Source organism: Mus caroli, chromosome 19, assembly GCF_900094665.2.
Source record: "Mus caroli chromosome 19, CAROLI_EIJ_v1.1, whole genome shotgun sequence".
Classification (NCBI taxonomy): Eukaryota; Metazoa; Chordata; class Mammalia; order Rodentia; family Muridae; genus Mus; species Mus caroli.
Window position 1 is genome coordinate 57,270,336 of NC_034588.1, and position 12,016 is coordinate 57,282,351.

The 12,016-nt window shown below is 43.0% G+C and overlaps 1 protein-coding gene across 3 annotated transcripts in view; it reads right to left on the minus strand.

Annotated features, from left to right (window-relative positions):
• Positions 1–992: 992 nt before the first annotated feature.
• The window catches only part of Sfxn4 (sideroflexin 4), a 22,249-nt gene continuing 11,225 nt past the window's right edge, over positions 993–12,016 (minus strand). Inside the window, exons 12-14 of one of the 3 annotated variants that reach the window (XM_021152391.2) lie at positions 6,482–6,567; positions 4,393–4,510; positions 993–1,298 (exon numbers count right to left, since the gene is read on the minus strand). In XM_021152391.2, coding sequence (XP_021008050.1) covers positions 1,221–1,298; positions 4,393–4,510; positions 6,482–6,567 — 282 coding nt within the window. In that variant the 3' untranslated portion in view covers positions 993–1,220. Of the gene's footprint in view, positions 1,299–4,392; positions 4,511–5,677; positions 5,736–6,481; positions 6,568–12,016 lie in introns of those variants that run through there. The other 2 variants (XM_029472601.1, XM_029472600.1) reach the window with 2 other exon arrangements.

Sequence of the window (12,016 nt, forward strand, 5' to 3'; positions counted from 1 at the left end):
AAGGAACAGTTGCAGTAAAACACCAGAAAAGCCCACAAACTAATGTGAGGAACCAGATGTTAGGTTCTGCGGGACATAGAAGGGGATGACAAGAGATGAATAAGATAGAGGTTTTCTAAGGGTGTTAAGAATCAGAACTTTGTCTCCAAACAGAAGCAGGAGGTTTCAGAGAGCAGCCAGAGCAAGGCAAAAAGCCACAAGACAATGCCAGCAGGGGGTGCTATTGCACTGAGCTGAAGCAGCACCTGAAGCCTTGGGTTCTTAACACATGAAATTATGCCTGTCTGGGATAAGAGGTTGAGTGACATAGCTGGGTAAATGATGTCACCATTACCCAAGGTTACTAGGGAGCTGAGATAAGGCATGGTTGAGTCCAGTGGGGCATCCAAAAAGCCAAGGACACTGTAGCAACTGGTTGGGGTATGAGGGCATGGCAGAATGGTAGTCCAGCCTTGGATGGGGCTTAGGTGAGAGCCATCTCAGCAGAATGTAGGCTGGGACCAACACAGAAAAACCCTGTCTTGAAGAAGGGACTGGGGAAGGAGGAAGAATCAGAAGAAGAAAGGAGGGAAGAAGAAATTTTGGCTAGGAAGTATGGTTGGTTGGTTTGTTTGTTTGTTAAGGCAGTTTCAATGCTCCTGGGAGTAGTCTATAGAGGGAAGTAAGCCAGAGATGCCCCAGTGACTACAGAGCAAGGCCCAGAGGAAGGGAGATGGGGATCCCTAAGAGAGTTGACTATATATAGACCTGGACTGGTATTGAGCAGGAAACTGTTGCTGGCTAGGGGCCTCGGTTATTCTAGAAATAGAAGTATCAGGGTCCTTTCAACAGAAACCAGGGAAGTAGACAGAATGCTTGCAGTATGGGATCAGATAAAATAACTAGGGAAACAGGATTACTTAGGGACTAGAAGTCTTAATGAGCTCACCAGAGTTCTGTATCTGGAGGCTATCAGTGTAGTGTTTGTACCCCAGATAAGGTATACCTTTTGATGATTTCTTTCAAGTACTCAACTTCAGACAGGTTTATTCACAGGGTCACATTATCCTTCCCCGGGCTGACTCTTACTTCATCTCAGCAGTCCCCTGGGTGCTGCTCTTCTTTCGGTTAGACTCAGGCACTGAAGCCAGCTTGCTGCACAAGTGTTGCTGGGAACCCTGAGGACCATGGCAGTGCTCTTTGAGGGGCCAAAGATTTCCAAACAGGAGATAAACTTGTTCCTATACCCCTCTGTAATAGAAGAGTTCCTTTTCTTCTGTAGAAGATTGAATCTTCTCCTCAAGCTGACTGCACTGGATCTGAAAGACAAGGTCACATTCTTCAAAATTCATGCTTAAATGCCTCAAGCCAAGTTTTAAAAAACTCTGAAAGCACCCATTTTTTTTTTAACACCTTCTCCAATGATATCTAATTGATTACAAGAAGTACCATTTCTTAGACCTTTTAAATTGAAAATTTCAAATACAAAGAGACTATAATAAGCTCTTGTATAATCATCACTCAGCAATAGCTATGAAGAATCTGCTGATCTGATTTCCTGGAGCAATTTCCACATCTGTAAGTGTAGTGGAGGTTCCCCCCTTTTTGGTTTTTGGGACAGGATCTTGAACTTAGTCTATTCCTGCATCAACCTCTAAAATACCGTCAATACAAGAATACACCTGTAATCCCAGCACTCGGGAGGCAGAGGCAGGTGGATTTCTGAGTTTGAGGCCNGCCTGGTCTACAGAGTGAGTTCCAGGACAGCCAGAGCTATACAGAGAAACCCAGTCTCGAAAAACCAAAAAAAAAAAAAAAAAAAAAAAAACCAAAAAAAAAAAAAACCAAGAATACACCTGGTCCCTTGAGCATTTCACCTACAAATTCTCCACTACAGATATTACAGATGGTAAAGTCTGGTACCATGTACACAGGAAGGAGTGTTATCACATCCAGCAAATGTTAGCAGTGGACTCCTCTAACAGCCAGTATCCATTTCCAGTCTTGCAAGGTTGGATGTACTAATTAACTGATGGCAAGCAGAGGAGCTCTGAAGGAATAGGCTCCCTTTTCCTTGACGTTCTAGAAATGTACTACAGGGATATCTGAGGAGATGCTAGACCCCTTGCAGCCCTAGGATGACCAGCCAAGGCCATGTATGCCATTAGCACAAGACTGCCATTGAATCATCACTACCCACCTAGAGTCAACAAGCACCTACTTCAAGGTCTGGTGAATCTTTGAGGCAATGCAGAGACAAACCCTACTTCCTGCCCCTGTTCTGCCCTCTGAGATTCATATGTCTGGCAAGGCTCCTGCATGACCCCTTCAAGCCTACTGCCTGCTTCCTCAGCCTGGTGATGCAGTGCTAACTTTGGTCTCTACATCCTGCCAGTCCTGTGGGGTCATGCTGTCCATTCCTCCTGCCTGTTCTTCTACTGGGAATTCGTTCTTTTAGTTCCATTTCTGCCTGTGCAATCCCAGCCATGTCCAGAGGCTTCCTTCTCCAGAAAGCCTTTCTTGGTTCTAGCCCCTCTGTTCGTTTATTATCTGTCACGAGACAGTAATTTCCATATGTTATATTACCTTTCCTGCAAGAGCATATGCAGATTCTATCATTGATCTCACGGTCTGTCCTCTTCCACATCTCAGCTGCCTTTTTGTTATTATTAAATTTGTGTTCATTTATTTGTGTGTATATCTGTGTACATACTTGTGGGTGTATATGCCATGGTACAGGTATAGAGGATAACCTTCAGGACTCTGTTTTCTCCTTATGTCATGTGGGTCTCAGGAAATGAACTCAGGTCTCTAGGCTTAGTGGCAAGCACCTTTTTTCTAGTAAGCCTACTTGCTGGCCCGTGAGCTGAGTTTTAAACAGGCACAAAACACAACTCTAAAGCAGTAATTCTTGGCACAGATAATGTCTTCAACTTCTTTCAACAGACAAGGAAACTGAGAAAACTGACCAACATGATAGAGGAGCTAGGAAATGTTAACACATAGAAAACATAAGTATTGTATTGCTCTACACAGTGAATTATCTGTGGAACTATCTTCCCTAATACATCATCGATAAGCTAGCTATATGTGAGTACATACATTAAAATTAGAAGGTTTGTGGGCTAGAATGATAGCTCAGTAGTAGAGCACTTGTCTAATACATGCAACACCCTAGGTACAGTTTCCACCACTGAAGAATAGTAATAAAAGTCAGTATCTTAGTCACACACTAAGGACTCGGCAGCCACATGTGGCCAGTGTTTGCCATACTGGGTCAGCACACAGAGCACAGCATCACTACAGGAAGACCCACTGCATAAAGCATGGCTACACAGCTTTGTAGAGTATCTAAAAGCTCTTGAGTGTCTTTCAAAGATTTGTTTGTTTGTTGACTGGTTGACTTATTCATAATTTTTGGAAGAGGGTCTCATGCAGCTCAGGCTGGCCTCAAACTCACTATAACAAAGGGTAACCTTGGGCTTCTGATTCTCCTGCTTCCAAAGCCCTGGGATTACAGGTATATGTCACCATGCATAGCTTACCTGGTGCTGGGGATCAAACTCAGGGCCTTGTGATGCTAGGAAAGCACTTTACTGCTACATCCTCAGCTCACAACGTTTTTAGTTTGTTTTTTCAGTATTTATTTATTTTGTATGTATGGGTATTTTGCCTGCATATACACCTGTGTACCATGTATATACATTGCCTGTGGAGGTCAGAAGATGTGTGATTGCCCTGGAACTGGAATTACAGATGGTTATGAGACAACATATAGGTGCTGTGATCCAAATCTGGGTCCTCGAAAGAGCAGAAAGTGGTCTTAATAACTGAGGCAATATCTCCAGTCCCAGTTTTTTTGGTTTCTGAGACAGGGACTTGTTATGAAGGCTAAGATGGCCATAAACTTAAAATCCTCTACATCAACCTCCTGAGTGTTAGGATTACAGGTTGTGCCACCACTAAACCTGACGTGCTGGTAGCTACCATGTGGCTGCTGGGAATGGAATCTAAGACCTCAGCAAGTGCAGTAAATCTACTATTATTGTTGTTGTTTGTTGTTGATCAAGATAGGGTTTCTCTGTGTAGTCTTGGCTATCATGGAACTCATTCTGTAGACTAGGCTGGCCTCATGGGCCATCACTAAAGCCCTAACTTTGTAGTTTTTAAAATAAAATTACTTGTTTTTATTGTTTGTTTTTGTTTTAAGACAGGGTTTCTCTGTATAGCCCTAGAACTTGCTCTGTAGATCATGCTGGCCTCAAACTCAGAGATTCCTCTGACTTTGCCTCCTAAGGGTTGGGATTAAAGGTGTGCATCACTACCTACCCGACTAAAATTACTTCTTTTACTCCTACAAACATGAAATAAAAACCCAGTTTCTCATCTGTGGGAAAGCAGTGGGGTCCTTACCTGTCCAATCTGTGGAAACATGCTGAATGACACTGGCACCATCAGTCCCATTGTAAAGAATGTAGAACTCATTCTCAGGATCACGAGTGACAGCAGAGTCTGTGGGTAAAACCGCGTCCTGTAAGAGACACGGTGTAAGCTCACACGCAGTTCAATGCTTTTGTCCTCTTTTCTGAAGCAGGCTCTCTGTTTCAGTGGTGGCTGATTTGGCGCTGCATGCAGTTACAGGCATATGCCTGGATCACTGCACAACCACCTACCAGCAGGCTCCAAAGGCACATGGACTAAGCTCTGGGTAAGGTTTATCTACTCAGGGAATGGGACATTGACCAGTTAGATAGAGCAACTTGTTGGAACTCCAGAGCCTGAAGTGATAGTTCAGATTCTAGAGCATATGACTCAAAATGTATGATGTGATAGTCTTTTGTTTGGTTGTAGTTTTGTTTTGAAACAAGGTTTCTCCTGTATCCCTGGCTATTCTGCCTGGAGAACCTGTTCTGTAGACTAGGCTGGCTTTGAACTCAAAGATCTGCTTCCCCTTCTCCTGAATTCTAGCATTAAAGATGTGTGCCACCACAGCCTGGCTGTGTGATATTTAAAGAATGGGAGAAGCAGTATAATGATATGTGTAGGATTCCAGCTTGTGGAGTCAGACCCCTGAGGCCACATGAATGGTGTGTGCTATTGACAGGTGTGTTCTGTTGACAGAACATGTGCTCACTTGCCCTATCTACTCCTTGGATTTTCTGGGTTTTGCTTGTTGTTTTTTGAGGTTCAAAAAGACGAAAATGAGATAGAAAGTTCCCAAGATGCTCTATTGTGGATGCTATCTGCTGTCATGGTTCTGAGACACTAGTTCTGTGAGATCATCTAATGGCTCTGTCCTTCAGACTTCACCCCACCCCCTAGAAACAAATGTCACTTTAACCCTATAAAAATCCTGTATATCATTCATGTTTGATAAGCACTGCAGCTCTGACAGAGAGATGGGGTTGAGGATGGCCAGAACAGCCCAGGAAGATCCCAACTAAGCAAGTCTCTGCATCCATCTGGCTGGCTCATCAGTGGGAAGGGACAGTTGGCTCTGTCCAGGGTATTTCCTTATTTCCCAAAATGTGACCCTCATGGGGTGCTGGGTGGGCTTTTTAGACTTGCCATGGGGGAGTGAATGACTATCATGTTCTCATAGAAAGTTCTGGAGTCTCTTATCTGAATGAAGAGAGATATGCGTCTAAGTTTTGCTGTATGGCACTCTGATGGGGAGGCTATGAGGTGACTGGGAGTTGTCAGCAGCTGTGTCTCTTCATAGAAGACTTTGGCAGAAGACTTCCAACACCACAGGGCTGAAGAAAAGGGAAACATTCAGCAGGGGTATTTCAGGTTCAGTGCTATAGAGTACTCCTGCCTGTGCCAGATATCTATATCTGTAACTGCAAGCTGAGTTTATCAATTGGCAACCACAGGAGCCCTGACAGACCCCATCATCTCTGCCTACAGGAGTATCTTGTTTATTTATGAGGTAGGATGGCCTAAATCCAGTATGTAGTCCAGATCCTCATCCTGCCTCCACAATCCAAGTACAAGGATTATACTATGTACTATCATGCCATTTGTAAAGTGCCTGGGATCAAACCCAGGGCTTTGTGCAGACTAGATAAGCACTCTACCTACATTTCTTCAGCCCTAGCCCTGTATCATGTCAGTCTACTGGATTGGGAGCAATTTGAACCTATTAAAGTACATTGCAGTCAAGGAAGGATAAAGACTGAGCAGTGTTCCTATCAGAATTGGGAGAACCTAAAGATCACCCCACTATGTTCTGCCTGCAGCCAGAAATAGCTTATGGTCAAGTCAAGAGACGGTTAACTAAGGAGAAACCTTAGGCTCCAGGTTCAGGCAAACAACTCTTCTAAATTCCTCTTCTTCCTAATAGATTCTGTCTTACTGGTCTGTCTTATAGGAAGGCTACAATGGCCCTCATGCCCACTCCTCTCACTAGGTTTGTAGTAGGTGAATTTATAAGGGTTTTTGTTTATTTCTTTTCTGTTTTTCTTTTTTAGATGGGTTTGACCATGTAGGGCCTTCTTACCTTTTAAAGATGTGGATAAAGAGTTCAGGGGCCAAGGCTGAGGTCCCAAACAGCACTGCTCTGGATTTCGCTGTATCTTTAATAGCCTGTAAAAAGGTCAAGGGAACAGCTTAGTACTGGGAGGGAAACAACGTCCAGGGCCCACACCAGAGACTAGCACACAGCAACTCCTTTTAAACTGAGGTAATGCTTACTGGGAAAGAGGTAGAGATGACACTTTATGGGGGTCTGTCGAGGGGCAGGTGTTCATAAGATGGCTGGGCTGGTACTAAGAGTAACTGAGGAGGGATTTCACCTTCTTGATCCCACTGTGGTCCCCATCAATCCATCAAAACATTCCCCAATAAACCACCCAAAAGTACATATCAAGGTAGTGTCTAGACAACACCTTGCCTAGAATGAACTAAATTAGCAGCCTCCAGAAGCAATTCAGGATTTGCCCTGAATTTGGCTCATATTGCCTTTCAGTCTTACCTTTGCCCCGAGCCTCCTATCCTAACACCCTTACCAGTGGTTCCTATCCTACCACTGGCCAATCTCCCTAAAGTCAGTTTTCAGTACACTGGGCTACTCTCCAGGCAAGGATAAGTGTCTACACCCAGCTATCACCTGTGTGTGCCTAGGCATGCATTTAAAGTTTGCAGCATTTTGTGGGGGCTAGAGTAGGAGATCAAGGATTAAAAGCACTTGGCTGATCTTACAGAGGAGCTGAGTTCAGGTCTAAGCATCCATATCAGATATCTCACAACTACCTGCAACTTCAGCCTTGGTGAGCATACCTGCCCCCACCCATCCATGACACTCACAGGCAGAGAATAAACTCATACAGACACATTAATGTAATTAAAAATAACATTTTTAGGGTCTGGAGAGATGGCTCAATCGTTCAAAGCAGTTGCAGCTCTTGTAGAGAGCCTAGATTTGGTTCCCAGCATTCACATAGTGGCTTACAACTACCAGTAACTCCAGCTAAAAGGGAGCCAATGCTTCCTTCTGCCCCCTTTGGATACCAGGCATGAACAAGGTTAATCAAAGGGAGAGAGTAAGTGTCTGTGGAGTGCACAGCCCCAAACGGGGCACACATAACACAACCCTTATATTCAAGGCTCAGGGAACATCACAGAAGATGGGTAAGAAAGACTGTAAAAGCCAGAGGATCTAGAAGAATCCACCAAGTGGTGTCTTCTAAGCATCTCAGGAATATGGCTGCCTGCACAAACCTGCACAAGACCACACTAGTCAACGCTCCAGCATGGATATAGGTAAGGGCTCACAATCTTCCACTCCTAATTGAAGAACTAAAGGCAATCAACAACTGCTGAGGGAGGGAGAATCAACTTTCTTCAGACCCCCCAACAGATTGCCCATGTATAAAGTCACAGTTACACATATATACACAAGAAGGGGAGAGGAAAGTGAGACAGCTCAGCAGATAAAGGCATTTGCTGTCTAACTTGGGACCTGAGTTGTTTGAGCCCTAGGATATATTAAAAAAAAATTCCCAATTCATACACACACCACTTGAGGCTGCACAAATATACACCAGTGGGCTCACATGGGCTCTGTCTCTCTGTCTCTGTCTCTGTCTCTGTCTCTGTCTCTTGTACATTGGAGTTCAGAAGAGAATATAGGCTGCTGAGCATAGGCTGTGTTTTTTACACTGGTGGGGTAAGGCAGCCACTCTCCATCAGCCTGAGCATAAAGGAAACATTCCAGAAGGACACTTGTTAGCAGGACACACTGACTCACTCTGTTGGCAGATGAGTGGCTTCCAAGCCAATGGGAGAAATCCAAACTATCTAACCTGAAATTTGATCCAAGGTGCCTGATTATAATCAGATACTACTGGTTACACAGTTCTGAAAGTTTAGCCAAGGAAAAATAAACCTTTCAATGACAGGGAAACCGTAAAAACAACAACAACAAAAAACCGTGTATGTTTATGCACTGTTGTGAACATTTTATTCCTAAGAGAAAGAAAAAGGTTCTCTTTAAAGCAGATCAGCAAAAAATGTTTTTCACCCTAAACTGATCATCCTGCAGAAATGCAGTTTGTACTGGTTGAGATGGTCTAAAGATACTTCCACCCCCTAAGCATCATGAGGAGCTCAAAGTTGGGCTTAGATTGACCTTGGATATCCTGAGCCTACCACAGGCTGGCACATAGGAGGAGCTAAGCAACAGGCAAATTAAAATCGTGGGTGGTTGTTGTTGTTTTTTTCCCATATTTTCCAGCTTTATAAATACTTCATGTTAAAACTGAGTCAAAAAGAAATGCAAATATATCCTCACAAACAACTGCTGTCAGTCATGGTTCAGAGCATCTTTATTCCTATGAGCCCAAATGCCCATTTCCTGGAAGGTTAATATGGATGGAAAATGTGGACCACACAACAACGGACTACTAAAACAGTGAGAAGTTGATGTTAATCTCATACTACATAGCAAGTATGAGGCCAACTGAGGCTATGTGAACTCTGTCTCAAAACAAATGGAAACAGTAAAAATGGAACACTGACTGACACATGATAAGAAATGGATTAGCTACAGAAGTGAAAGAGGTCATACAACGACTACTATGTGATTCATTTACTAAGGTTTCTAAAAAAGGCAAACTGTGGAAGACACATACAGATTGGTGTTCTCTGGGGCCAGGAGTGATTAAACTGACAGAAGGAAAACTTTTGGGGTTAGAAACACTCCATAGTCAGCTGGGCAGTGGTGGTACATACCTTTAATCCCAGCACATGGGAAGCAGAGGCAGGTGTTTCTGTGTGAGTTTGAGGCCAGCCTGGTCTACTGTGGTGGTTTGAATATGCTTGGCCCATGGGAAGTGGCACTATTAGGAGATGTGCCTTTATTGGAAGAAGTATGTCACCGTGTAAGTGAGCTTTGAGGGCTCCTAGTGCTCAAGCTCTGCCTAGTGCACCTAGTGCAGAAGAGTCAGTCTCCTTTGGCCTGCCTTCAGACCAAGATGTATAACTCTTGGTTCTTCCAGTACCACATCTGTTGGATACTGCCATACCTCTTGCCATGATGGTAATGGACTGAACCTCTGAAACTGTAAGCCAGTCCCAATTAAATGTTTCACTTTATAAGAGTTGGCTTGGTCATGTTGTCCTTTCACAGCAATGAAACCATAACCAAGACAAAGCTACTTTCATAATAGCCAGGGCTACACAAAGAAACCCAGTCTTGAACTGACTCCACCTCCAAAAAAAAGAAAGCAACAACTCTGTTTTACATATATTTATTGTGTGTGGCTATATAGGCCTGTGCATGGAGGTCAGAGGACAGCTTGCAAAAATTGGTTCTCTCATTTCACCACATGGGTCCTAGAACAGACCACTGGTCCTCTGTCTTAGTAGCAAATGTCCTAACCTGCCCACCTCACATTAAAAACCTTCCCCTGATGAAATATTATTTTTATTATGAGACACTGGGTTTAATAATATAGTTTAGTCTGCTCTAGAACATGCTATACAGCCTAAAAGGTTGACTTTAAATTTGTAACCCTCCTGCTTCAGACTCTGGAGTGCTGGGATTATAGCCATGTGCTATCACACCTGGCTAAACATTTATCATTTTATTATTTTATTATTTTAATTTTTAAGATTTATTTATTTTATGTACATTGTAGCTGTCTTCAGACACACTGGAAGAGGGCCTAGGATCTATCCCATTACAGATGTACACGAGCCACCATGTGGTTGCTGGGAATTGAACGCAGGGTCTCTGGAAGAGCAGTCAGTGCTCTTAACCATTGAGCCATCACTCCAGCCCAACATTTATTATTTTAAATGTACAAAGCTGAGTGTGGAGGCTTATGCCTATAAACTCAGTACTGTGGAGGTAGAGAAGCATAAGGATTACTTTGAGTTCAAGTCAGCCTAGACTACAAAGTGATATCCTACCTCAAAACACCAAAATAAATTAAGTCCAAACTCCAGCTGGGAGGTGGTGGCACACTCCTTTAACCCTAGCACTTAGGAGGCAGTGGCAGGTAGATCTCTTGATTTTGAGGCCAGCCTGGTTTACACCGTGAGTTCCAGGACATTCCAGACTACACAGAGAAACCTTGTCTGTAAAAACAAAACAACAACAATAACAACCACAAAAAACTAGCCAGAGCTGCACTGAGAAACTCTGTCAAAACAACAAACCAAAATAAAAAATAAACAGAAAAATAAATAAAGAAGGTCCATACTTCAATGAAAGGCTCTCCTAGAAAAGAATCCTATCAGATTCTTACAGAAACCACTGTGCTGAATGGAGCAAAGGAACAAAAGTATTCAACAGTAAGAAATACTAAAAACTGAGGTTTTTGTATGAGCTTATTTTAGATCAGAGCACTGGATAGCCCTAGTCTGTTCTTTACAAAGAACCGAAGATAAAGACTATAAAAGTTCTGCTGTGAGGTGAAAGGGAGGTGGAGTGCAGGGCAGGCTGGGAAAGGAATGGCCAAGAGGGACCTTAAGCAGCACACAGGAAAGACAGCTACTGTGAGCAAGCTTTTGCTTGTACCACCACTTGTGAGATGTCCACTAGCATAATCAGTCTTATGTGTCAACTTAGTGCTAGTCACCAGTTATTTTAATTTTAAGGGGGAGGGGGACAATATTATGTATTATAGAGCCTTTGAACTTAACATATAGCCAAGAATGACCTTGAATTTCTGATCCTCCTGCCTCTACCTTCTGAATGAATTACTACAGACATTCACCACTATATCTGGTTTGAAGGTGATCAAACCCACACCTCCATACAAGCCAGACAATTGCTCTACCAGCTAAGCTACATTCTTAGCCTAGTACCCAGGTACTTAATCAAATACTGACTCCAATAGGAGTATTCTGCTAATATCTATAATTAACTTACTTAAAATAGGAGACCTTACATTCATACTGTGTGTTACCTCATCCAATTAGTCAACTAAAGTAAGACCAAAACCTGAGCCAGGACTCACAGTGTAGACCTGTGATATCAGCTACTCAAAAGATTGAGGCAGGAGGATCACAAGTTCAAGACCATCTTGGGCTACAGAGTCATAAACAAAACAAAACAAAACAAAATAAAACAAAACAAAACAAAACAAAACAAAACTCACCCTGGGACTAGAGATATGGCTCAGTGGTTAAAAGCACTACTAAGTAAGTAAGCACTACTCTTCCAGAAGACCCAAGTTCAATTCCCAATACCCCCTATGGCAGTCTACAACCCTCTGTTACTCTAGACTATATCATGTCTTCCAGTCTTAGGAGATCTAATACCTTCTGGTCTCCACAGACCAAGAGTAACACATGCAGGGAAAACACCCGTACACATGAAATAAATAAATTAAATTAATTTATTTTTCCGAGACAGGGTTTCTCTGAGTAGCCCTGACTGTCCTGGGTAAAATTCTTAATAATTATCCTAAAACTAGGTGGTGGTGGTAGGGCAAACCTTTAATCTTAGCACTCAGACAGAAGCAGGCAGACTTCCATGGGTTCAAACCAACCTGGTCCAGGATGACTTAAAGCTACACAGAGAAAC